A 26,099-nucleotide genomic window follows, 5' to 3' on the forward strand; every position below is an offset into this window, starting at 1 on the left:
GGCAGCATTGGTAGAGAGGACCAAGCTGAACCACACTGGTGTATAACTACCAGAGCCTGACCTTAGAGATCAGTCAGACTGAGCAGAAGTAACAGAAATCATGCTTCACAGCTCATGGCCACATTAACATTTACAATGGCATGATACCTCCTCCACAGTCACCTGCCCACTCAACATGTTCTTTGGGCTCTCTTCTCTGTGCTCTTATGACATCCTATATATGCATTATTACATCAGCACTTATCTCCCTGTCCTCCGATTCTTGGTTTAAAGAACTGCCTACCCAGAAGACTCAAGGAAGGACACATATTGGCAAAACTGTAGTTTTCAGTACTCCCCTTGGTGTCTCAAACCTAGTGCACGCACAGATAAATGTGTACAAATAAAGTCAATGTAAGATGTGTGCTTAAAGAATTCACAAGACAGGAGACTGCATGAAAAAAAATATGTATCAAAAAAGGAAAAAACAAGTTTAATTTAAAAGAAAAGCAAACCCAGAAATTGTCTGAGAAAACAACAGAACAAATTAATTCCTGAAAAGAGTTCTGCATCTTGGCGATCACATTTATTGAAAGCACTGGAAAAAAAATTAAAATGCCCGTTAGCGTGCAGAATTTTTGAGTTATCTGTAAATCAACTCATTTCAGGAGTGGAAGAATCCTTGGTCACTTCTTAATATCAAAATTTACGCAGGTTTCTCTTTTGAATGTCTTCTACATTTAAAGAGGCAATCATACAAAAACTCCTATATTCCAGACACGATAAATTCTTTGTTTCAGCCAACTCTTAATGGAGGGGCAACTAGTACAACACCATCTCCCCGGACAAAAAGCATCGGAATATTCCGTTTTGTTGACTGGAAGAGGAAAACAAAAACACAACACATTTATAACAAATACATAGCAGCATTTTTATTTTTTGAGAAATTTGAAAACAAAACAAAAAATAACATAGATTCACCATAACACAAATTGATTTGAAAACCTGACCACTTACTTACCTTTGTAGCACAATGAACCACTGAATTAACTGTTTACTTGTTTCTTCTAGACGTCAACAATTGGGGCAGAGTAGAGCTATCCACCAAAATCCATTCTCTTCCCCTTCCTGGCACACAGCTACATTACTCATGTTCCCCTGCAACCAGGTGCAGCCATAGGATTGGGTTTTAACAAATTGGAAGAAAACACAAGTGACTGACCCATTAACCTTTTATGAATGCCTCTCTGTGGTCTTCCCCACATGACTAGATGGGACTCAGATAATGAACTCTGAAGATGGCAGGGCCATAGGACAGAGGAAGCCTGGGTCCTTGACTGAGCATGTAGAAGAAAGCTATGCTAAACTCAAACTCCACTCAGGACTGTTATGTGGGTGAGAAATAAAATTCTGCTGTGCTGAGTCATTAGCTGGTGCTTCCATGTGCCATTGTACTCACACATGCGGAATGAGTACCCTGGGGGCACTAGCCTACAGGTTGAGACTTGGGAAGTAAGGAAACAGATAACGAATATCTAAAATCCTCTTATGCCTTGGCAAAACGTGGGGTACAACTGTTACCTGCAATGACTTGGTAAGTAGTCTAAGGGCCTCCTAAACCTAAAGGTTCTAGGGAAAGAGGTTGGAAAAGCCAAAAGATAGTTGCTGATGCACTCAGCAGGGTAGTATAAGAGATAAGCCCAGGCAAGACTGAGCTGGTTTTCAAGCAAAGATTACAAGAAATAGGATTCACTGGTTCAAAAAGCCAACTGCCTTTAGATCCAGAACTATAGACAATAAACAAGAACAAAAGCTTTGAGGACCAAGCCTAGTAAACCTTCTCAGTTAAACAAACTCAGCCCTGAGGCAAGGATCAGATTAAGGGTGCTGCCTTCCCACCCAAATTTAGGCAAATGGCATTAAGGGTCAATGTTAATTAGAGAGAAGAACAGGGGGAAGAAACTAAATTGCCACGTACAGGCAAGAACTTTGAGGTTACTGGCCCACAGAACTGTCGCAAGTGAAAAGATCAGACACAGGTGAAGTCCTAAGCTTTTAAGAATTTGCATTCAAAGAAACTAAACCTGGCTAAAAAAGCCCTTGACTATTTGTCTTCCACCATAAACAAGAACTTGACTGTGAAAACTCTGCAGCCCCCACTTAGGGTTGCCAGATTTAGCAAATAAAAATACAGACTGCTTATGGGACGCCTGAGTGGCTCAGATGGTTGGATGACTGCCTTCGGCTCAAGTCATGATCCTGGAATCCCAGGATCGAGTCCCGCATCGGGCTCCCAGCTCCATGGGGAGTCTGCTTCTCCCTCTGACCTTCTCCTCGCTCATGCTAGCCCTCACTGTCTCTCTCTCAAATAAATAAAATCTAAAACAAAACAAAAAACAAAACAAAAAAAACCCCAGACTGCTTAATTAAATTTGAATTCCACATAAATAGAAAAGAATTTTCTTGGTGTAAATATGTTCCAAATACCACATGGGACACACTTGGCCTAAAAGACATTACTTTTACTACCAGGTCAGGAAAAACTCTCCAGGGGATTCTGCTCTGTTTCCATTCCAAAGAGGTTTTTTTTTTGGGGGGGGGGTGGGAGGGGGCAATTATCCTGTCCCTGCTCTGCTACAGAGGATGTGGGAGGGGCAATGGTAATTAATTCATTCTTTTTAGGTTCTAGGAATACCACAAGTGAGCACATGTAGATACCTGCGTCTGCCAGGCAGAAAGCATTAGTAAGAGCAGTTGTAGAGAGCAAGATGGAGTCCTTCATGTTGCGCGGGGGGCCGCGTCAAGCAGTGACAGGAGGAGCTTAAGTGGACTGCAGCTACCTGATATTACCGACACCAGAACCAGATGATGATACCCCAGAACTGACAGCAAGCAGAAGCAGAGGAGATGTACAGGGGTGCAAGACTGATTAAATCCCTTCAAAACGGAAGGAATTTTGCAGCAAACTGACAAGACGCTCAGATAAGGGCCCCTCCCTCCGTCTGACCACTTCAAAAGGGCAGCTGCCGCCAGAGGCTCTCTGTCCAACTGATCTCCACACAGAACTGAGAACCTTCACTGAACATCAGAAGCAGCAAGTGCCAAGAGCTGACCTGGACTGGACGAGCTTTTATCTCCACTGCGCCTCCATAAACTCACTTGGCGTTTGGTTTGTTAACTTCCGGCCCTCTGTGTTATCTTGTTTGTTGTGTGGCCTGTCTTGTGCTCTGCTTTGTGTACTGTGTAAGAAGCCAAGTTAATCACGGGGTGAAATGTCATTGAGTTTGGAATCCCGAACCTGCTTTATAATTAAGTTAGCCTTGCTTCGTGACTGAATAAAGCTGACATCGTGGAGAGACACAACTCTTGTGTCTTCAGTGTACACGTTCATAGCGTGCTCATGATGACTGTGTTTTCATAACTTTTTTTAAAATGTGAAAACCACATTTTACGAGCTTCTTGGGTACTGGAACTAACGTAAAAGGAGAATTCCTCACTAAATTTCTATATTTACTAGTATGCTAAACTCAAGTACACTTATCTATCACTGAAAAAGTAATCTAACTCTTCCCTGTAACACTCAGGACGGTGGCTCTCAATCGTGCATAAAGAATCACCTCTTTACCAGCTCCTAAGACAGTTTCCTAGGCTCCAAGCCCAGAGTCTCATTTAGGAGGTCAGGGTGTGGCCCATGAGTTTGCATTTCAAACACAGTGGAGGGTGATGCCAAAGCTCCGGCTTTAAGGTGCATACTCTAAGAAGCACTCTCTGAGAAACAAGTGTCATGTGACTGCTGTTACGAAGCAGTTAATTCCTTCTGGTTTCCTTCCACTTGCAAAAGGTATGCTTAGTTCAAGGGCAGCAAGTTTAGTGAAAGAGTCCGTGTTCATCAAAATAATTGATATATTTTACTTAAATTTCTTACTCAGTGGTCATATTTCTGAACTAAAAAGTTCCTTCCCTTCCTGTGGAATCCACTTCATCTGTAATGATTCTCCATTAATTCAATGATAGTTTTCTGGAGATTCAGTGAACAGAAATGAACATGGCAGCATTTTCCAAGACAAGTAGCTTCTACGATTGCCCTTAATGATCCTCATGCTTCCTGCTGTTCACAACCTTGTGAAATCCTCTCCTTTTGAGTGTGGGTGAAACTTATGCCTTGCTTCTAACCAACATAATACAGCAAAGGTAATGGGAGTCACTATCATAATTAGAGTCCATAAAAAAGTTGACTTCCATCTTGCTAGCCAACTCTCTCACTAGGTGTTTTTTTTATAAAATATTTTATTTATTTATTTGACAGAGAGAGATCACAAGTAGGCAGAGAGGCAGGCAGAGAGAGAGAAGGAAGCAAGCTTCCTGCTGAGCAGAGAGCCCGATGCGGGGCTCGATCCCAGGACCCTAAGATCATGACCTGAGCCGAAGGCAGAGGCTTTAACCCACTGGGCCACCCAGGCGCCCCTCTCACTAGGTTTGATGAAGCAAGCTGCCAAGTAGTGAAGACCCAATGGCAAAAATGGAGGCTTTCAGTCCAACATCAATGTGAATGAGATTGGAAGCAGATTCTTCCTCAGCTGAGCCTTTAGATGAGACTCCAGCCCTTGCGTAGCCTCATCAAAGACCCTGAAGCAGAAGACCCAGCTATGCTGCGTCTGGACACCTGACCTATAGAAATGGTGAGGTAATAAATGTATGTGCTTTTAAGCTTTTAAGTTTTGGGGTAATCTGTTATGTAGCAATATGCATTCTTAAGGCAAAAAGTACTATGCTTATTTAAGTTTGGGAAATACTGCATACTATATACTTTTCTGGAGATAGTACTGCCAATTAGCTTTAACCTAGGCCTATTTTACTGAGCTATTAGAATTATACATGATGTATATAAAATGCATGGCACAGCACTTGACATATAGCAAGCATTCAGCAAAGGTTAACTCTCCAATCCCTCCCATTTCCACTTGTTTACTGTTAGAGTAAGTTTACCTTATGACAGAATACTTGTCCATATTCTAGTGTTATCTCTCTGAAGCTATTTTGCCTAACTGCTCACATTCAAGGCACCCACAATTTTTCTGTATAGTGGGCACTTTCTAAGTTAGATTTTAAAGCACACCATAGCAGGGACAGAGCATGGTCTGCCAGATCCTAGAGATTTATAGAACGGGCAGTCTACCCATGTTAGCTCAGCTACTCCTGAGCTCTCCAAAAGAACTAGTGCCATATTGCTAACTTGAAGATACCACTGTCCATCAATTCCATCGTCAACTACTTTGAGCCCCAGGCCCTAATACATAGAAATGAACCCAACAGGCTTTGAAGGCAGTTAGGCTGGTATTGGAAAATCTTACCATATCTCTTCCTAGCTGAACCTGGGTTTCCTAGGCTACAAAGTTGGAATAACACTGCTGGCCTGTTACCGGATTAAATGTAATAAAATCTGTAAATCTTTGGCTCACAGCAATTATTCAACATGTCTTAGTTTCCTTTACTCCATTTCTCTGTTCTCTTCCTGGATATTTTCCCTCTACTTTTATCTCTTTTTTGTTCTTAGACTTATTATCTTTTGACTTTACTGTGGTATGAAAGCAAAAAGCATTCACAAGTAACTGTACTTCAAAATTTGAATTTTGATCTTTTCCTGGTCTTAGTTATATGCAGTACAACACTCTCCCGTGATGCTGGGCAGTGGCAGCAGCCACAGCTCCCAGTCAGCCATATGATCAAGAGGGTCAACAACCAATATACTTAACAACCATTCTGTTTTTCACTTTCAGTACTTTATTCAATAAACTACATGGATTATGCAACACTTTATTAAAAACTAGGCTTTGTGGTAGATGATTTTGGGCAACTACAGGCTAACGTAAGTGTTCTGAGACATTTAGGGTAGGCTAGGCTAGGCTAAGCTACAATGTTTGGTAGGTGTATTAAATGTATTTTCAACTTAGAGTGGGTTTGTCAGGCTGTAACCCCACTGTATGTTAAGAAGATCTATACTTTATCTCTCTTATCTCTCCTACTGCCCTCTCCCATACTCCTCTAACAATCTGCACATATACTCATCACCTGTAGCTAACATGGCACTACTGGGAACAGTATGAGTAATGTCCTGGGCTCTGCTATCAAATAGCTCACAAGATGAAAAGGGTTATAGAAATGAAGAGTCAGTAAGATCAGTGTCAGCTGAGAGTACCAAAGGTTAGACGATCCAACCAAAGGAGGAAATGACCAAAGGAAGAAAGAAGGCCCAGGTGGTCAGAGATAAAGTGTCACTGAGGATTTGGGACTGAGGCAGTTCTTGAAACAGGCTTTGCAGAAAAAAAGAAAAGGGCAACGTTCCAGTTAGGGGGCACATTATGGGAAAAAAAATAGAAGCAGGATTACAGAGGGCACACTTTGAAGACTCAAGTGGACCAGTATGGCCAGAGGAGTCATCAGAGAGGAGACTAGAAAGTTTCAATCACACTGAAGAGGGTCTTAACCCAGCCTGAACTTGTGCTTTGCTCTATAGGCCACAGAAAGCTTTAAATGTCTCTAAGCATGAATGTAACAAATGAAAGCATTATGTGAGACAATTACTTTGGCACTTAGTTGTGCATGGGCTGAAATGGAGGTGGACATAAAGGGAAATACCTGAGTGAGTCATGGCAATAGGAAAGAAAATGACACATTTAAATCAGCATGAAGGAAGAATCAACTAATTAGTTATTGATCAGTGTGACTGAAAGAGAGAAGTCCAAGAAAATTCTGCAATTTATGGTCTAAATAGTAGAAAATCGTGAACAGAAACAGGGAATTGAAAATGACTTGTTTTGAAGGTGAAGAACACCAGCAATTTAGCTTTAGAGGCACTGAGTTCAAGATAACATCAAAAGGGAAAATATTTTCAGTTAGAATACTGGATATGAAAGAGTGAAGATCAGAAAAGGAGGTAACTGCAGATACAGATTTATCCACAATCACAATGGCCACCAATCACCACATGCCAGAGCTTTACACATACCAAATTTAGTGCATTTTGTTGTAATCCTGGGAGGTGGGCATAGTTGTCACTTTACAGAAGCCTCCGAAGCTTAGGAAGTTTCTCTAACTTGCCTAAGGTCATGAAACTAATCACCAGCAGCAAACATTTGAGCCTAGATCTATGAAGAGCCCAAGCTTTGGTGCTGTACTGATTACTGGAATGGACTCCGGGCTTATCACATAGGATAGTGACTAAATGATGGATCTGAGGGGAAAAAAACGTAGATCAAAATTTAAAAGCCCATGTTTACAGGAAGAAAGGAAGAAAATTTGTAAAGGAGTCAGCAGTGGTTGAAGACAGAAAGCCAGGATAAAGCAGAACTACAAAAACCAACAAATGCTAACAACTGAACACTTACTATGTGCCTATTGCTAATCTAAAGGCTTTTCACATAACCTCTCAATGAATCCTAAATAGCTGTATAAAGTGGGTCTCATTACCAACTCCATTTTATAGGTAAGGACACTTGTCACAGACAGGTTGGGTAGTGTGATAAAATTAAATAGCTGGTCTGCGAAGGAGTCAAGATTTAAATCCAGTCCTACACTCTCAGTCTACGTTTTAAACCACTATGCTCTAGGAGCATCAGAATGGCTTCCCAATACTTAGAAGATTTAAGTGTAATTTTCTTCTTTTATATTGAACAATGAAATATGCCAACATTCAGAAGATCTGCATAACTCCACAAACTAATATTTTCCAAATAAGTGTCATGCCTGTTGTTACAGAATCCTGCATTGTAACAAATCGGCTGAAAGGACGAAAGTAGACCAATGAATTTGCATATAATAAGAGTATGAGAAGTTCACTGATAATGGTCTCAGATGCCACAATGCAATTAATTTTCTTTTTTCAAGATTTTATTTATTTGTCAGAGAGAGAGAAGCAGGCTTCCCACTAAGCAAGGAGCCCAATGCAGGACTCCAGCCCAGGACCCTGGATTATGATGTGAGGCGGATGCTTAACCAACTGAGTCACTCAGGCATCCGGCATCTAACCTTTAAGAAACTACCACTTGTTGAGTTTTAACATAGCATCAAAGGCGAATATCCACAAAAAATACTCCTCCTTTTTCTAACTACCTCTCTGTGAGGCTGCATTTTCTTCAACAGTAACATATCATAACAGATTAAATGCAGAGAAAGGTATGAGAATCTAGATGTCATCAAATAAGCCAGGTATGAAAGAAATTTGCAAACAGGTACAATAAAGATGCTTCTCACCATTTTTAGTTATTGTTAAATAAGAATGTTACTTATGCTAACATGTACTAGGCTTACTATTAATTTTAAGGAGTACTTTTAGAATTTCTCAGTTTTAGTTTTTATAGCTCAGATCCATATCAAACATTAGCAACATTGTCCAGCATTACTCTCATATATTAGCATACATAGGCATCTTACACTCTCATGTATCCATGAACCCTGGCAACCCTATGAGGTAGTGGTAGTATTCCCACTTAAGAATGAGGAAATTAAATCTCCCAAGTTAATTCCCTGGCCCAGTGTATCCTAGATAGGACATGGCCAGACCAGTACTAGAAACCAGGTCTGTCTGACCCCAAAGCTTTTACATTTGATTGCTATACTTTACTGAGCCCTATTAGGTATCCAATCATGACAGGCTTCCTGTAAGTGTGAAGCTGCTGGAGACTAAGAACAATTGACATTTTAAAAGTCAGGAACAGAACTGCATGACTTACTTTATATATCTCTTCGTATGTTTCCTCATCAATTTCTATAGTAGTCACAGTTTCTTCCACATCTCCCAATATCATATTTAAATGCTGATCATAAGCCTGAAGTGGAAAGGTGAGGGACCAAGAAATTTAATAATCAAATTAAGAAACTATGAACAGGTCTTCTGCACAATACTTATACCACAAATTTTATATGCAAGCAAAGAATAACTCTGCTAGTAATATACTGTTTCTTCACAAATTATTTCCAGTGATAATTTAATTAACCTGATAAAAGTACAAAGCTCTTTATATGAGTTTACGCAAAATAACTTGAAATTATTTTTTTTAAAGTATCCACCTTACTGGTCATCCAAGGCAATCACATCATTTGTAATATTTAATTATGAAAAAAGGGAAATTCATCACTTTTCAGTAGACTTCTTTCAATTCCCTCTGGAACAGCATGACAGGAAAGAGACAGTAAAGGAAATAAAATTCTTCAACTGCTAAGACGATGGCACTGCAGTCTCCCAAAGGCACAGGATACTGCCCTTCAACCCTCCCTGTCCTAACCACCACCATGTAAAGTAAGTAGAGCAACACCCTGTCCACTGAAAATCTAGCCAAAATAAATTGTGTTTGGCACTTGTGGGCTCAATCAATAAATGCTGCAATTCTGATATTCAGGGATGTCCTCAATCCAAACTCCAAAGCTCATGTATTTTACTGAAAGGTGAAACTCCAGGGGCCTTATTCAGAACCCACTGAGGCTTACCTGTAACAGTATTAATTAAATGGCTGACCAGACTGTATGAAAATAAAAGCAGCCAATCAGCCACGTGGGGAACTGGTAGCAAAGCACACTAACAGAGCAAAAATCTATACGAGGGCCAAAAAACAAACACACAAAGTTTGAGGGCCATTTAGTATAGAGGTAATCAAATCTAGCGGGGAACAGAAGCAGCCTCTGAGAGCTCAGACAACATAACAGACCGGGAGTGCCTGTCCACGTGCCACCAGCCCACATGATTAAGCGCTATTCTATTTTTCTTGGCAAAATTGCCACTATTCCATTTCTGGGGGGTCCCTCTTCTCGTAAAGCTAGCTGTGTATTAAGGCTACTGTCTCCCTAGGTCCCTACTTCCTCTCCAAGTACAGGAGGTCCTTCACTTTAGGTTTTATGGAAAGTAAAAATCAAAGTACTTAAAAGAGTAGGGCTGCAGTCAAAAGGCCTAGTTCCTATTCTGGCCCTTCCTTTACTGGCTGTTAAACTTCAAGCAGGTAACTTCACCTTTCTGAGCCTGAGCTTCTTCAAATGCAAAACAGGATTAATAAGTATCTACCCTCACAGAATTGTTCTAAAGGTTAAATGAGGTATTGCAGACAAAACACTTATTTATTTATTTTTTTAAATTTTTTCATTCGAGGGGCACCTGTGTGGCTCAGTGGGTTAAAGCCTCTGCCCTCGGCTCAGGTCATGATCTCAGGGTCCTGGGATTGAGTCCTGCATCAGGCTCCCTGCTCAGCAGTGAGCCTGCTTCCCCTTCTCTCTGCCAGCCTCTCTGTCTGCTTGTGATCTGGCAAATAAATAAATAAAACCTTAAAAAAAATATTTCATTCATTTATTTGAGAGAAGAGCAGGAGGAGAGGCAGAAGGAGAGGGACAGACTCTGTGCTGAATGTGGAGGCTGAGGTGTGGCTCAATCCCATGACCCTGAGATCATGACCTGAGACAAAATCAAGACGCGTAACTGATTGAACCACTTGGGTGCCCCCATACAAAACATTTATAATAAATGCACTTGGCATGTAATTAATGCTCAATAAATACTAGCTATTTTAAATCACTTTAAGGCAGAATGGCAGTAATAAAAACAATATACTCAGGAAAAGAACGAGTTGCCAAGAAAGGGCAAAAGGTTCAGTATACTCTCTTTTGAATAAAGCGCCACTTCAAAGGACCAAACCTGTAGAAATATTTGCGGACACACACAAAGAAATATGTATAAAGATATATACCGCAGCATTATTTGTAGTAGCAAGAAATAGAGAACAGTCTTAAAAACCCACTATTACCATATGGAATTCTATGCTGTCATTAAAAAGAATAAAGATTTATATACACTCATGATCAATAATCTCCAAGAAAGATTAAATGAAAAAGAAAGGGGCTCAAAAACATGTATAGTAAGATCCATTTTTATTTAGAGTTGATGTATACAGTGCATATATATGCATGTGATCACATATATATGTATATTTGCGTAAATATACAGAAAAGATCTGAAAGACCACAGACCTGATTTTTAAGTGGTTAGCAAAAGAAAAAATGGGATTATACCTTTCACTCTATGTACTTCTATGCTATTTAATTTTTGTCACAAGAAAACAAAAATTTATGTACATGTCAGTAACTGAAAGAACACTGAAGTAAGAATGGAGAGTAAATGCTATTTACAAATAAACAGAAGGAAAGAGATGAAAATGTTCTTTAATAAACACATCATTTCTGTGAGGGGAAAACATGTTAAAAACATGAACAAAATGCAGTTCCATTTGGCTTGTACAAATATGGATGACCTACCTTTCTCTTATCTACACTCAAAATACTCCTCTACACTGGACAGTGTTTATATTTCAAAGGGGTTGGGTTAGTAAGGGATGACAAGGAAATAATCTGATTTCAAGGTAATTTAATAAATTTACTTACATGTAATCTGCCTCGAAGCTCTCTGTCATTTCTCATTTTCACATAAATTCGCTCATCCAGGCTGAGCCTGATGAGATCCAGGGGCTCTTCTACGGTGTTGGTGGTTTGTTGCTAATGAAAGAAAACAGGCTTAGTAATACAGAACTAGGGAGTGCGGTGTTCAAATCATTGCTATACTGTGTGATTGTGGGCAGGTTACTTGACCCCTGTATGCCTCAGTCTCCGAATATGTAAAATGTGAGTAATAATAGTGCCAATCTAATACTGTTGTTGTGAGGCTTAAATGACATGTATGAAGGCTTAGAACAGATCCTGGATCATAGTAAGTGCTGTATAAATGAAGGCTGAAACATACATACACAGGAAGTAGTTATATGGCAAAATAATCATCACTGTATTTGTTGCCTCAAAATCCAAACTGCCTAACCCAATTTCAGTTATGGGAAGTTAGTCTCTGGGACTTTAGCCTTACCTCAAATATCACTTAGTGATTTGAAAAACATCCACTTAATGATTACCACACACTAGTCAGAATGCTAAGGAAACATGAATGTTTGAGGGAAGATTATGGGTTCAGTTTGGGTCAAGGTTGAGTTTAGGGTACCAACTGGCCACAAGATGAATATACAGAATACTGGTTGAAGGCACTAGCTTTGAAGTCAGGCAGTATGGGTTCAACTCCTGAATCTGATACTTACATGAATTCAAACCTGTATTATCAATTACTTAATTTATGAGACAGTACGTGCTGTCACTTACAGAGGGGCAGAGGGAAAGTCAGAATCTTAAGCAGGGTTCATGCCCAGTGTGCAGCTCCATTTGCAGCTTGATCTGACCCCACCCTGAACCAAAATCAGGAGTCAAATGCTTAACTAACTGAGCCACCGACAGACATCTTGTGATACTTATGAATTCAGATTAAAAATCATGCCATCTCTAATTATCAGCTTCCCTGTTAGTAAAATGAGGAAGCCATGTCTTCCCTTCATATCTTGTGAGTGTAGAATGAGCTAATATATGAAATCAACATATTTAATGTATTTAAAATAGTACCTGGCAATCTGAGAGTACTTAGAAATGGTTCTTGTTATTAACAATTAAAGAACTGTGACGGATCAGGGCTAAGATGACTCTGAGTCATCCAAATGCAAGGGATGGTTGAAGCCAGGAGTTGGTAAGATTATTCAAGGAGCGCTTCTTCAGTGAGTACATTAGGCTAGTGGAGGTATGTGACTGAATGCTACAGGCTCTCAGCTTAAAAAGCTAGATTGGGGTGTGGAGGGAGGTGGGGAACCAAACTAGTTCCCACTCCCAGAAAAACAGGTGTTTGTTAAGGAAGAGCTAACCAACTACGAGACGATAGAGAGGTCAGTCCCTGCCCTCAAGTTCATTCTAGTGGGGAGAGGCATATTAACAAATATATAGTAATACTGTAAGATACACACCACAGAGCCCTAGTGCTCCTTTAGGCTTAGTCTAGAATGCCCACTAGCCACATACTCTTCCTCCTGCAGCTTTGAATACTGCCATTTCAAAGGATTAACCAATTCATCTGTTCAGTAAATTATTTGTTCAGTGTTTCCAGCACTGTTCTAAACAGGATGGTCAGGACGGTGCCCAGAACTCCTGTTTTTAAAGAACTCATATTCTGGGTGCCTGGATTCAGCAGGCTAAGGATCTGCCTTCAGCTCACCTCATGATCGCAGGTCCTGGGATCATGACCCACCACCGACTCCCTGCTCAGTGGGGAGTCAGCTTCTCTCTCTACCTCTGCCCCTACCGGTGCTGTGCTCTAACAAGTAAAATCTTTAAAAATTTTTTAAAAAAAAAAACCCAACAAAAAACCCCCTCATATTCTGGAAGGGAAGATAAAACACTGAATAACGAAGAGTATATTTAATATTAACAACATGTTATGAAGAAAAATCAAGGCGACTAAGAAAGAGTGCTGTTTTACGAAGGCGGCCACATGAGTCCTTCTTGAGGCTGAGATTTCAGGAGAAAGCTTAAGTTGCGGCCTCACCCACAGATATATCTGAGGAAAAGGATTTTGGGGGAAAAGAAGAGCAGATGAGAAAGCCTGAAGGACCATCAACTTATTTTATAGACCGATTCCTTGCTTGTTTTCCTCATACCACATTACAGTTCCTACCTATTGCACATGTTTCTATTATCTGCCATTCCCCAGAATATAAGCTCCAAGTGGGGATAGGGATGTTCGTCAATGCCGGTGTCTCTGGTGCACAGAACGGTATCTAACCATATAAAGCCGATGTTTACTACGTATCTGTTGGATAGATGAAACTGCTGCGCTCAATAATCGGAACTAGTGGGGCGCCTGGGTGGCTCAGTGGGTTAAAGCCTCTGCCTTCGGCTCAGGTCATGATCCCAGGGTCCTGCGATCGAGCCCCGCATCGGGCTCTCCGCTCAGCGGGGAGCCTGCTTCCTCCTCTCTCTCTGTCTGCCTCTGCCTACCTTTGATCTGTCTGTCAAATAACTAAAATCTTTAAAAAAAATAATCGTAACTAGTAAGCCTTATTATCACGCTTTCTATCAGAATCCGTAAGGCAGGCAGGGATAATAATTCTCACCCTGCAGACGAAGATGAGATTCAAGAGAAAGGAAGTTAACAGCATGAAGAATAACTAGTTTTCAGGCTGGCTTCGGAAAGGAAAACACCTCAGGGCCTGAGACAAAATTCGGAGGGGGCGCGGTTACCAAGAGGCAGCTTAAAGCCGTGATAACCCAGAAAAAGGCGGCATGACAGGCCACCTTCCGGTGAGGCTGGAGAAGGTAGCCCTAGTACGCAAAGCCCAGCGGGGCCAGGACCCATAGCGAAGAAGTCCTCCTGGAGCGAGCGACTCAGAACCCACTCACCTGGTCCACGTCGTCCGCCATGTTTCAAACCCTGCGCCCTTTCCCGCCTCTCGCGGGAGTACGCGAGCCCCTCGTTATTGTCTCCGGAAATGCGAAAACGCAATGCGACGGAAGGAGAACATACTGCTACGCGCCGTCTTGCTTCGTAGGGTTTGTATTGGTCATTTGAGGCTGGGCGGAGCTTCATGGGCTTAATTAGGTCCGTAAGGCAGGGGCGTTGCGGCGTCTTTTCTCCTGTGGGGCGGAGTCCGCTTTCAGCTTTCCGTGGTGTGGTGCGTCACTCTCTAGGGAAGTCTTGCCTGGGCAATATGGTTCGGAAGCGCGCGGCCGGTAGGGAGCCGCAAGGACGCGAACCCTGCGGCCGGAAGGCCAAGGGCGAGAGCATGGCCGGGCGTGAGGAGAAGGAGGCGGGTGAGAGCGAGATCTAGCCGGGCTTAGGGGGATATGCTGGCGGAGGGCAGGAGGCAAGGAGTGGGGAGCGGGGAGGCCGGGCTCTGGGAGGTGGGGGGCGTAGGCTGCCCCGTATCCATCTTCCCGGAGGAGACGACATTACGCTGCAAGGGGAGACAGGCGGTTGTGTCGGTGCTCTGGTCCTTACCGACGTCGCTGCTCATTAGTCCTCGTGAGGAGTGATGCACCCTAGGCGTTCCCCCTGGAGCTCTGCCTGGCCATTGGCTCTCGCGCGTAGCTTCTTTCTTCCTCCCTGTTACCCACAGGATACGGTCCAGCCTCCTGCAGATGCAAACAGCTGAATAGGGAAAAAGGCATTGCAGTTGTTTGTGGTCCCAGAAGACGGATGGACCAGAGTGCTGTAGTTTGCAGACTCCCAGAATAATATCTTCAGTTAAATCTCACCCCAGAGTTCCAGATTCGGATCCAATCTGACTTCTCCACCTGGATATCAAATATATTTCTTATATTTGTCAAGGGCAAAGCAAAACTCCTGATTTCCCCCTTTAAACCTATTTCCCCACCTTTTCCCATTCCGAATATATGGCAGTTCAGAAATTAAATTAGCTCTTAAGCACACCTTTCCCTTACAGGTACACATCTAATCCATCTGTATCTCAAATCTCTTCACCTCACTTTGTTTCCACAGTCACAATCCCTGCCTAAAGCCACCATTACTTTTCAGTTGAACGATTACAGATGCCTCTTTACTGGACTCCCGAATTTCTTTTATCCCCCTGCAGTGGTTTTCCCACCCAGGAGCCCAGGTGATTAAAAAAAAAAAATCGAATCATGCCATGTTCCTCTGATAGACCTGTGGCTTTCCATTGCTCTTGGCCTAAACTCCAAATTCCTTACCATGGCTTGCAAGACCTTACATGATTTGGCTGCTGCTGCTTCTCTTGTAGTCTCCTATGACTCTGCCAGATACCCTCTCTACTGGCTTCCTTTCTATTCTTCAGACATGCCATGTTGTTTCTCACCGTGAGCCTTTGGCTTTGATGTTCCTTTCTCCATGGCTCTAGGGTGGCAGATTTCTTCTGTTCCTTCAGAAATCACACCACTTTGAGTGCCTTAGCTAAGGTGATCTTCCCCAGGTACTCTTTACCACAGGCTCTAACAGCCTCTGTCACATAATGTAATGATATTGTTAATTTACTTCTTTTTTGCTTCCCACAATTTAAGTTTATGAAACATGTTTTATTTTTGCTGTGTCCTATATTGTTCTCTCTTGCTGTGCATTTATTAAGTGCTCAGTAAATATTTTAAATAATTGCATAATGCATGCTGTAAAAGGGATTTCTGGGGTTCTTAAAATAATCTGTGTGGTTTAGGTAACCAGCAAGGACTCCTGTGACCCTAGATTCAATAATCCTGTGATTCTTTACATAAGTTTATCATCCGTTAGTACATAGGCAAATGGAAGTCATTTCTAAACTTAGAAGGTGATTTACCTCATGGTTAATGCTAGGAGTTCTACTTTATTCATTTACTCATTCAGATGACATTTTTGGGATACCTGATATGTGCTGTGCACACGCTAGTTGACGTGAGAGAGATTACTTGGAGGAGCTTAAAGTTCCCGTAGTGTTGATGTTTACAAAAAATACTCAAGACATTGTGATACATTGGAAGAAGGTAGCAGGCTTTGTGGCTTCTGAAGGAATAATAAGTTTGGAGAGATTGGGAAATGCTCTCTAAAGGAGTTATGTTTGATCTGCGACTTTGAGAATGAGTAACATTTCAGCAAATGGCTATGAAAGGGGTTTTTATTTCCAGTCAGAATATATTCTGAATATGTGGCAGTTTAAAAATTAGAAGTTGTAATCTGATGGAAATTCCACCTGCCTGGGTACCATTCCTTCCTGCTAAACACTTTATTTGGATGCCAAATCCAAATGCCAAACACTTTATTTGGTGCAGCTCCAACAATTAGTTGTTCATATGTACTTGTGTAAATTATTTTGGACAAGTAGTTTAGCCGCTCTGAAACATACTACTGTCTTTCAGGGTGGTTGTGAGTTTTCAGTGAGATAGGCACTCCTGCCATGGTCCATATCAGGCAATCAGATGGTCTAGCTTCTATCAGTTCAGCTTAGGTGTAGGCAAGGATGCACCCAAGCTTCACTGAAACTCAGCTGGAGGAGCTAACCGGTGAGCAGCTTCCAGGAAGAGTTAACTACTTCTGCTGTGCTTGGGTGGAGGAAAATCCTGTGGTTTGGGCTACAGGTGACACTGACTCAGTGACCTTCAGTGTGGTTTCTAGCAGCACCTCAGTGCATGCCAAGATGACCCCTGGCATCATTCAACATTTAGGTTCAAAGAAAATGGTCTTCCACAGTATTTCCGTGTTTCTATTAGGGCATCTCTAATTTCTTTTTTTTATTTTTTTTTCAAAAGATGTTATTTATTTATTTGACAGAGATCACAAGTAGGCAGAGAGGCAGGCAGAGAGAGAGAGGAGGAAGCAGGCTCTCCCCTGAGCGGAGAGCCCGATGTGGGGCTCGATCCCAGGACTCTCAGATCATGACCTGAGCTGAAGGCAGAGGCTTTAACCCACTGAGCCACCCAGGTGCCCCTCTAATTTCTTCATGTTTCTTCATTGTGTTAATGCTTTCATTGATACGACTCATTAATTCCTTCAACAAGTATTTACTGAGCACCTGCTATTTCCAGAGACTGTTCTAGGCACTAAAATTCTAGTAGTGAATGGGTCAGGCAAGGTCCCTGCTGTCACGATGCTTACAGTTTGTGGGGAGGTCTTGGTAGGGCAGACAATAAAAAGTTAAATAAGTTCACATGGTGATGAGAGTTATGAAAAGACTTAAAGGTAATAGAACTGACATGGGGGTGGCAGGTTCGGGGGGAAGTAAGTCAGAGTCAGTGGTCCAGGGACACCTATTTTGAGGAGGTGAAACTTTGAATCAATTTGGGTCCCGAAGGAGCTTTTCAAAGGAAGTTCTCAGAGAAGAGTTATAGGCAGAGGAATCAATATGTTTAAAGACTTAGGAGGAAAGGAAATGTGGTTGGCACACGACTGGACACAGTGAGAAGCAAGTAGTAGGAATTGAGGCAGGAAAGGTAAGCAGGACCCTTGTCTGGAAACCAAGTTAAGGAGTTCATATTTTATTCTAAGTACTCGCAGTTTTAAGCAGGTATTTAAAAACCTCAATAGAAGGCTAAGCAGACCAAAGTGATAATTCCTGCCCTTCTAAAATTAACATATTGAGCTCAAGGAGACTGCTTAGGTAGCTCTAGATCTTAAGAGAGGCCTAGAAAATAGCCTCTGGATTCTCTGGGACCCCAGAAGTGTAAAGAATTAAAAAAAAAAAAAGTAACCTGTATTTCTGCTATCCAGAAATAATGGCATATTTCCTTCTCATCTGTTTCTCTAAGTAGTGGAAACCATACTGTAAAAACAATTTTGCATGTTTAACATTTTATCATGTCATTTCCTCTGTCTTAAAAGATGACTGAGTTAATATTCTAATGTATGTGCATAATGATTATATCATGGTTGGGCATGCAGATTTTAAAAATTTTACGGGTATTAGAGTAGTCCCCCCTCTTATTTGCAGGGATATATATTCCAAGACCCCCCCAACCTAGTGGATTCTTGAAACATGGGTGGTACGAAACCTTGTATATGCTGTGTTTTTTTCCTATATGTTCATACCTATGATAAAGTTTAATTGACACATTAGGCACAGTAAGAGATTAATAGCCAATAATAATAAAATAGAACAGTTAAAGCAATATACTGTAGTAGAAGTTATGTTCTCTTTCTCTCAGAGTATCTTAATTGTATTGTACTCAGCCTTCTAATTCTTAAGGTGATGTGAGATGATAAAATGCTTAGTGACTGAGTGAATGACTTAGGCATTGTGACGAATGTCTTAGGCTACTCTTGTCCTTCAGGAGAGTGTCAGAAGGGGGATCATTGGCTTCTACCCTGATTGGTCCCTTCCCCGCACCAACTGAAACCACAGATGGGGGGAATGATTGAAAATAATCGTGTGGAAATTTTTTTTGATTCAGAGTTTTTTGTTTCCATTCTTGCCCGCCTTCTGAGCACAAAAATGGACACAGTTGTACTTTTTTAACCAACTATATAAGTTTGGTGTGGAAGAAATGGTGCTTTTGAGTTATCCTCCCACCTGTGTTTTTAGATTAGTAAAAATGAAGCATTTCACACCTTTGTTTCACATGTGTTCATAGAGGGCTAAAAAGTGTAAAAAGATCCAGAAATCCTGATGTCAGGAATATCCTACTCAAACTGTCAAGTCATAAACCTTTAAGCAGCTTCTGGCCTTGGAATAAGAAGCGTCTCAGATTGGAAAGAATTTTGAAATTGTTTGTGTTTTGGTTAGAATGTTTATTTTTATTTTTATTTTTTTTAAAGATTTATTTATTTATTTGACAGAGAGAGATTACAAGTAGGCAGAGAGGCAGGCAGAGAGAGAGAGGAGGAAGCAGGCTCCCTGCTGAGCAGAGAGCCCGATGTGGGGCTCGATCCCAGGACCCTGAGATCATGACCTGAGCCTAAGGCAGCGGCTTAACCCACTGAGCCACCCAGGCGCCCTGGTTAGAATGTTTAAAGCATGAGAATGCCTGAATTCCTTTTATAAAACATTGTAAAGAAACTGAACTGAATTAGTGATTTTATCTAGTGTTAGAACAAATGCCCTACTACTAGGAGAAATCTATTAAAATTATGATTTTATTTAGATGGAAAGCTTTTCTCCCATGCAAGAGTATATTCTTGGGGAATAGAAATATCTATCAGTAGAGTCAGTAGGACAAAACATAAATGAAAGGAATGAACAATCTGATATTAGGTTAGTATTGCTGCTCCTTTTAGAACCTGAAAAACAACTAAAGTATTTTTGTTTTCCAAAATTAACTGAAGTGGTCACCCAAAGACAAAGGAAGATGCTTTATTTCAGATTCAAGATTATTTTTATGAATATATTTGCAAAATAGAAGATATCTTTCCCTGCTGTGTTATTCTTTATTGAAAATTGATTTATCAATATATTAAGAAACAGACCATACCTTTAGTTACCCTAATTTAACTAAAGCCAGCAGCCTGTACATTTTTAAAATCTCCCTTTATCAAAACAATTATTTTAAGGAAATAAAGGTATTTTTGAATTACTACTGTCTTATTCCAACCCTAAGCTTGTTGAGATGGATGGTATATGAGTATACTTTTGGGTTAGATTAGAAAGGTTTTATGAAGTATATTTTGAGCAGGATTTGGTTTTGAAAGATAGTAGAAACATGGATTAGTAATAGTAAGGTTGTGATAAAACTTGGACGTCTTTATGAGCTCAAAACATTTACTTAATAAATAGGTTTAGGTTACTCCTAAAGTAACTAGTCTTGGCAAGTAATAAGTAAGCAAGGTATTACTTAGCAGATTGATGTATTTTTCCTTCCTGGCTATTCGCTGAAATTTGAGATTTGGAAGCCAGGTTTTACTAGGGTTATGTGGCATTTCTTGTAACCTCACGAGGAAATGGAATAAACCCTGATAAAGGAAGCTGGTTTTTACTGGGAGTGCAGGGTGTATACTGGGCTGGAGGCAGGAGCAGCCTGGAGGCTGGTTGTGGAATAAGTGGAATGGTGTCCCAGCGATGGAGATGGACTCTGGAGGGAGGTGACAGAAGAGGGCTTTCCATCACCTGCCTGTGAAGGCACACTGCTTCTGCCTTTCCTGTGTTGCTTACCTTGTGTTCTTTGTGGTCATCTAGATGTCTTGGAAGACGAGAAACCATTAAAGACAAGCCTTCTCTCCCAAGTCTCACAAGGAAAGAGGAAGAGAGGCTGCAGTGATCCTGGTGGCCCTGCCCACGGTCCAGCCAAAAAGAAAGTGGCCAAGGTGACTGTTAAATCTGAAAACCCCACAGTTGTGAAGGATGAAGCCCTCAGCGATGGGGAGGAGTTCAGGTGAGATGGCTGAAAAGCTTCCAGCCAGGTCTTGATTCTGTCTCTCTGGAAGTGTGAGTCTCTTTTTGCTGTCACTGGTATCTGTGCCCAAGATGGGATCTTTAAGCTCCTCCAGCTGGAGCTCAGACCACTAGTAAGATTCTTCACAATTACAGTAGACCCTTGACCAACCAGGTTGGAACTGCATGGCTCCACATCTACATGGAGGTTTTTTTTCTTTTTTTTTTTTTTTTTTGTCAAATACCTTAGTAAGTATTATAAATGTAGTTTTTCTTGTAACTTTTAAAAAATGTGTCCTTCTCTAGCTTACTTTACTGGAAGGATACAGTATATAAAATGTATAACATACAAAATATATGTTCAATCAACTGTATGTTATTGGTAAGGCTTCCAGTCAACAGTAGCCTAGTAGTAGTAGTTTTAGGGGTATCATAAGTTCTGTGCAGATGTTTGATTGTGCAAGTGGTCAGTGCCCTAACCCTGTGTTATTCAAGGGTCAGCTTTGTATTGTTTGCCTCCCAGACTTTTTGGATGACAGCGATGGTCAACAGAAAGGCATTTATCTGTGGTTACACAACTGGACAGTGGCAAAAACCAGATGAGATTTAGGCCTCTGACTTGGTCCAGTGCTCTTTATACTACACAGTGATACTACATACCTAAGATACTGGCCTGCCATTCCAGCTTTCACCTGTACTGCTCTCCACAAGTTCTCTCTGCTCCCACCCAACTGGACTTCTTGTCGCTCTCTTGCCACATGCTCAGACTTTTCTGCCTCTGAAGCGTGCTCGTTCTTCCTGCTATAGGAATGCTTTCTTCCACCTGGAAGATGTGGATCAGAATCCGTCCACTCGACAGTCTTCACTGATTCTTCCCCTTTTTTCTCCTCTGATTTCTTGCATTTATTTGTGCCTAGGCCATGTATCTTGGCTTACTACCCTGCAGGCTTTCTGAAGCCTGGAGCCAGCCACACCTGGTTTGTTTTTGTAGGCCCTGTGGCATCTAGGGCAGGGCCTTTTGTTGGGCTGAATTTGCAGTTGAGTAAACATGCATAGTAATGTGTGGTGAACAGTGACTACAAGCCTTGTGAACACTTGATTGTTCACCTTTCAGGAAAGTTGTGGGGAGGGGTGGAAGAGGCAGAACAGAGAGGTAGTAGTTCCTTCAGAAACCAGTCTTCCATCTTCATGCTGGCTTTCCCTGCAGCTTGCAGGCCTGGCAGAGGAAGGCAGCCCAGGAGAGGGCCAGCAGTAGACAGGCCATGGAAGCATGGGAATTTTGCACTCAAGTCACCTCTTCTTTTCCCTTAGACTTTTCCTGAGAGTGCTTGCCTCTGATCTTCCTGCTTCCCAGTTGTCTCTTCCCACTAGTTGAATTATCAGAGAAATCCATGTACACATAGACCAGGATGCTGTGCTGGTAGGTAAAGCTCTGGGCCCCCCTTCCCCTCTACATTGATAGTCAACTGCTGTCAGATCCATAGTTCATGGACATTTTCACTACATTTATTCTAAGGAGAAATTTTTGTTTCTCTGGTGCTGAAAGTGGTTGACCGTAAGGGGAATGCATGTAATTTTAGAGCTGAAGACCAACTGGTTATTTTAAAAGTCTGAGCTCAAATCTTAGATGATGTTCTCACTTGATACCACAGGTCAGACCTTACGAAAGCAAAAAGTAAATGTGCTCTAAGCACATTTTTTTTTAAAGATTTTATTTATTTATTTGATAGAGATCACAAGTAGGCAGAGAGGCAGGCAGAGAGAGAGGAGGAAGCAGGCTCCCTGCTGAGCAGAGAGCCTGACTCGGGGTTCGATCCCAGGACCCTGAGACCATGACCCGAGCTGAAGGCAGAGGCTTTAACCCACTGAGCCACCCAGGCACCCCTCTAAGCACATTAAAAAAAATTTTTTTTATAAACATATAATGTATTATTAGCCCCAGGGGTACAGGTCTGTGAATCACCGGGTTTACACACTTCACAGCACTCACCATAGCACATACCCTCCCCAATGTCCATAACCCTACCACCCTCAGTAAGAGTCTCTTATGGTTTGTCTCCTTCCCTATCCCATCTTGTTTCATTTATTCTTTCCTTATCCCCCAGACCCCACACGTTGGATCTTCACTTCCTCATTATCAGAGAGATCACATGATAGTTGTCTTTCTCCAATTGATGTATTTCTCTCAGTTCCATCCACGTCATTGCAAAGGCCAAGATTTCATTTCTTTTGATGGCTGCGTAGTATTCCATTGTATATATATACCACATCTTCTTTATCCATTCATCTGTTGATGGACATCTAGGTTCTTTCTATAGTTTGGCTGTTGTGGACCTGGCTGCTATAAACATTTGGGTGCACATGCCCCTTTGGATCACTATGTTTGTATCTTTAGGGTAAATACCTAGTAGTGCAATGGCTGGGTTGTAAGGTAGCTCTATTTTCAACTTTTTGAGGAACCTCCATGCTGTTTTCCAGAGTGGTTCCACCAGCTTGCATTCCCACCAACAGTGTAGGAGGGTTCCCCTTTCTCCACATCCTCGCCACCATCTGTCGTTTCCTGATTTGTTAATTTTAGCCATTCTGACTGGTGTGCGGTGGTATCTCATTGTGGTTTTGATTTGTATTTCCCTGATGCCAAGTGATACAGAGCACTTTTTCATGTGTGTGTTGACTATCTGGATGTCTTCTTTGCAGAAATGTCTGTTCATGTCCTCTGCCCATTTCTTGATTGGATTATTTGTTCTTTGGGTGTTGAGTTTGCTAAGCTCTTTATAGATTTTGAATACTAGCCCTTTATCTGATAGGTCGTTTGCAAATATCTTCTCCCATTCAGTCAGTTGTCTTTTGGTTTTGTTGACTGTCCCCTTTGCTGTGCAAAAGCTTTTGATCTTGATGAAGTCCCAATAGTTCATTTTTGCCCTTCCTTCCCTTCTCCTTAGCAATGTTTCTAGGAAGAAGTTGCTGCGGCTAAGGTCGAAGAGGTTGCTGCCTGTGTTTTTCTCAGGGATTTTGACGGATTCCTTTCTCACATTGAGGTCCTTCATCCATTTTGAGTCTATTTTTGTGTGTGGTGTAAGGAAATAGTCCAATTCCATTTTTTTGCATGTGGCTGTCCAATTTTCCCAACACCATTTGTTGAAGAGGCTGTTTTTTTTTCCAGTGGACATTCTTTCCTGCTTTGTCGAAGATTAGTTGACCATAGAGTTGAGGGTCTATTTCTGGGCTCTCTGTATTCTGTTCCATTGATCTATGTGTCTGTTTTTGTGCCAGTACCATACTGTCTTGATGATGACAGCTTTGTAATAGAGCTTGAAGTCCGGAATTGTGATGCCACCAACTTTGGCTTTCTTTTTCAATATTCCTTTGGCTATTCGAGGTCTTTTCTGGTTCTATATAAATTTTAGGATTATTTGTTCCATTTCTTTGAAAAAGATGGATGGTATTTTGATAGGGATTGCATTAAATGTGTAGATTGCTTTAGGTAGTATATACATTTTCACCATATTTGTTCTTCCAATCCATGAGCATGGAACATTTGTCCATTTCTTTGTGTCTTCCTCAGTTTTTTTCATGAGTACTTTATAGTTTTCTGAGTACAAATTCTTTGCCTATTTGGTTAGGTTTATTCCTAGGTATCTTATGGTTTTGGATTCAAATGTAAATGGGATTGACTTAATTTCTCTTTCTTCTGTCTTGTCATTAATGTAAAGAAATGCAACTGATATCTGTGCATTGACTTTATATCCTGACACTTTACTGAATTCCTGTACAAGTTCTAGCAGATTTGGAGTGGAGTCTTTTGATGTTTTCCACGTACAGTATCATATCATCTGCAAAGAGTTTGACTTCTTCTTTGCGAATTTGGATGCCTTTAATTTCTTTTTGTTGTCTGATTGCTGAGGCTAGGACTTCTAGTACTATGTTGAATAGCAGTGGTGATAATGGACATCCCTGCCGTATTCCTGACCTAAGTCGAAAAGCTCTCAGTTTTTCTCCATTGAGAATGATATTTGCGGTTGGTTTTTCATAGGTGGCTTTGATAATATTGAGGTATGTGCCCTCTATCCCTACACTTTGAAGAGTTTTGATCAGGAAGGGATGCTGTACTTTGTCAAATGCTTTTTCAACATCTATTGAGAGTATCATATGGTTCTTGTTCTTTTTTTTATTAATGTATTGTATCACATTGATTGATTTGCGGATGTTGAACCAACCTTGCAGCCCTGGAATAAATCCCACTTGGTCGTGGTGAATAATCCTTTAATGTACTATTGGATCCTTTTGGCTAGTATTTTGGTGAGAAATTTTGCATCTGTGTTCATCAAGGATATTGGTCTGTAATTCTCTTTTTTGATGGGATCCTTATCTGGTTTTGGGATCAAGGTAATGCTGGCCTCATAAAATGAATTTGGAAGTTTTCCTTCCATTACTATTTTTTGGAACGGTTTCAGGAGAATAGGAATTAATTCTGCTTTAAATGTTTGGTGGAATTCCCCTGGGAAGCCGTCTAGCCCTGGGCTTTTGTTTCTTTGCAGATTTTTGATGACTGTTTCAATCTCCTTACTGGTTATGGGTCTGCTCAGGTTTTCTTTATTCCTGGTTCAGTTGTAGTTTGGTAGTTTATATGTCTCTAGGAATGCATCCATTTCTTCCAGATTGTCAAATTTGTTGGCATAGAGTTGCTCATATTATGTTCTTATAATTGTTTGTATTTCTTTGGTGTTGGTTGTGATCTCTCCTCTTTCATTCATGATTTTATTAATTTGGGTCCTTTCTCTTTTCTTTTTGATAAGTCTGGCCAGGGGTTTATCAATCTTATTAATTCTTTCAAAGAACCAGCTTTGTTTGATTTGTTCTGTTGTTTTTTTGGTTTCTATTTCATTGATTTCTGCTCTGATCTTTATTATTTTTCTTCTCCTTCTGGCTTAGGCTTTCTTTGTTGTTCTTTCTCCAGCTCCTTTAGGTGTATGGTTAGGTTGTGTATTTAAGACCTTTCTTGTTTCCTGAGAAAGGCTTGTATCCCTATATATTTTCCTCTCAGGACTGCCTTTGCTGTGTCCCACAGATTATGAACCGCTGTGTTTTCATTTTCATTTGTTTCCATGAATTTTTAAAATTCTTCTTTAATTTCCTGGTTGACTCACTCATCGGGAGTAGTAGTAGGATGCTCTTTAGCCTCCATGTAACTACATGAGCTCTTTCCAACTTTCCTCTCGTGGTTGAGTTCTAGTTTCAGAGCATTGTGGCCTGAAAATATGCAGGGAGTGATCCCTGTCTTTTGGTACCGGGTGAGACCTGATTTGTGACCCAGGATGTGATCTCTCATGGAGAATGTTCCATGTGCACTAGAGAAGACTGTGTATTCTGTTGCTTTGGGATGGAATGTTCTGAATATATCTGTGTGGTCCATCGGGTCCAGTG

At 41.1% G+C, this 26,099-nt stretch overlaps 2 protein-coding genes across 5 annotated transcripts in view; one reads left to right on the forward strand and one right to left on the reverse strand.

The window, feature by feature from the left end:
* Positions 1 to 539: 539 nt before the first annotated feature.
* LSM3 (LSM3 homolog, U6 small nuclear RNA and mRNA degradation associated) lies at positions 540 to 14,381 on the reverse strand. The gene is made up of 4 exons (XM_032327411.1): positions 14,275 to 14,381; positions 11,398 to 11,508; positions 8,709 to 8,804; positions 540 to 856 (listed from the first exon to the last, which is right to left on the reverse strand). Exons 1-4 carry the CDS (start codon positions 14,293 to 14,295, stop codon positions 776 to 778), a joined length of 309 nt encoding a protein of 102 aa, XP_032183302.1. The 5' UTR covers positions 14,296 to 14,381; the 3' UTR covers positions 540 to 775.
* Positions 14,382 to 14,479: 98 nt separating this feature from the next.
* The window catches only part of XPC (XPC complex subunit, DNA damage recognition and repair factor), a 53,359-nt gene continuing 41,739 nt past the window's right edge, over positions 14,480 to 26,099 (forward strand). For 2 of the 4 annotated variants that reach the window (XM_032320617.1, XM_032321472.1), the window contains exons 1-2: positions 14,480 to 14,685; positions 20,481 to 20,676. In XM_032320617.1, the coding sequence (XP_032176508.1) occupies positions 14,583 to 14,685; positions 20,481 to 20,676 (299 nt within the window). In that variant the 5' untranslated portion in view covers positions 14,480 to 14,582. Of the gene's footprint in view, positions 14,686 to 20,480; positions 20,677 to 21,986; positions 22,096 to 26,099 lie in introns of those variants that run through there. The other 2 variants (XM_032323069.1, XM_032322241.1) reach the window with 2 other exon arrangements.

Source organism: Mustela erminea, chromosome 1 (assembly GCF_009829155.1).
Source record: "Mustela erminea isolate mMusErm1 chromosome 1, mMusErm1.Pri, whole genome shotgun sequence".
NCBI lineage: Eukaryota > Metazoa > Chordata > Mammalia > Carnivora > Mustelidae > Mustela > Mustela erminea.

Excerpts from the sequence above, each read along its gene's own strand:
- LSM3 (XM_032327411.1), bottom strand. The coding sequence starts at position 14,295 with ATGGCGGACGACGTGGACCAG. Across the intron at positions 11,509-14,274 it reads TGGCGGACGACGTGGACCAG|CAACAAACCACCAACACCGT; the intron begins GTGAGTGGGTTC and ends TTCTTTCATTAG. Across the intron at positions 857-8,708 it reads CATACGAAGAGATATATAAA|TCAACAAAACGGAATATTCC; the intron begins GTAAGTCATGCA and ends TTCCTCTTCCAG.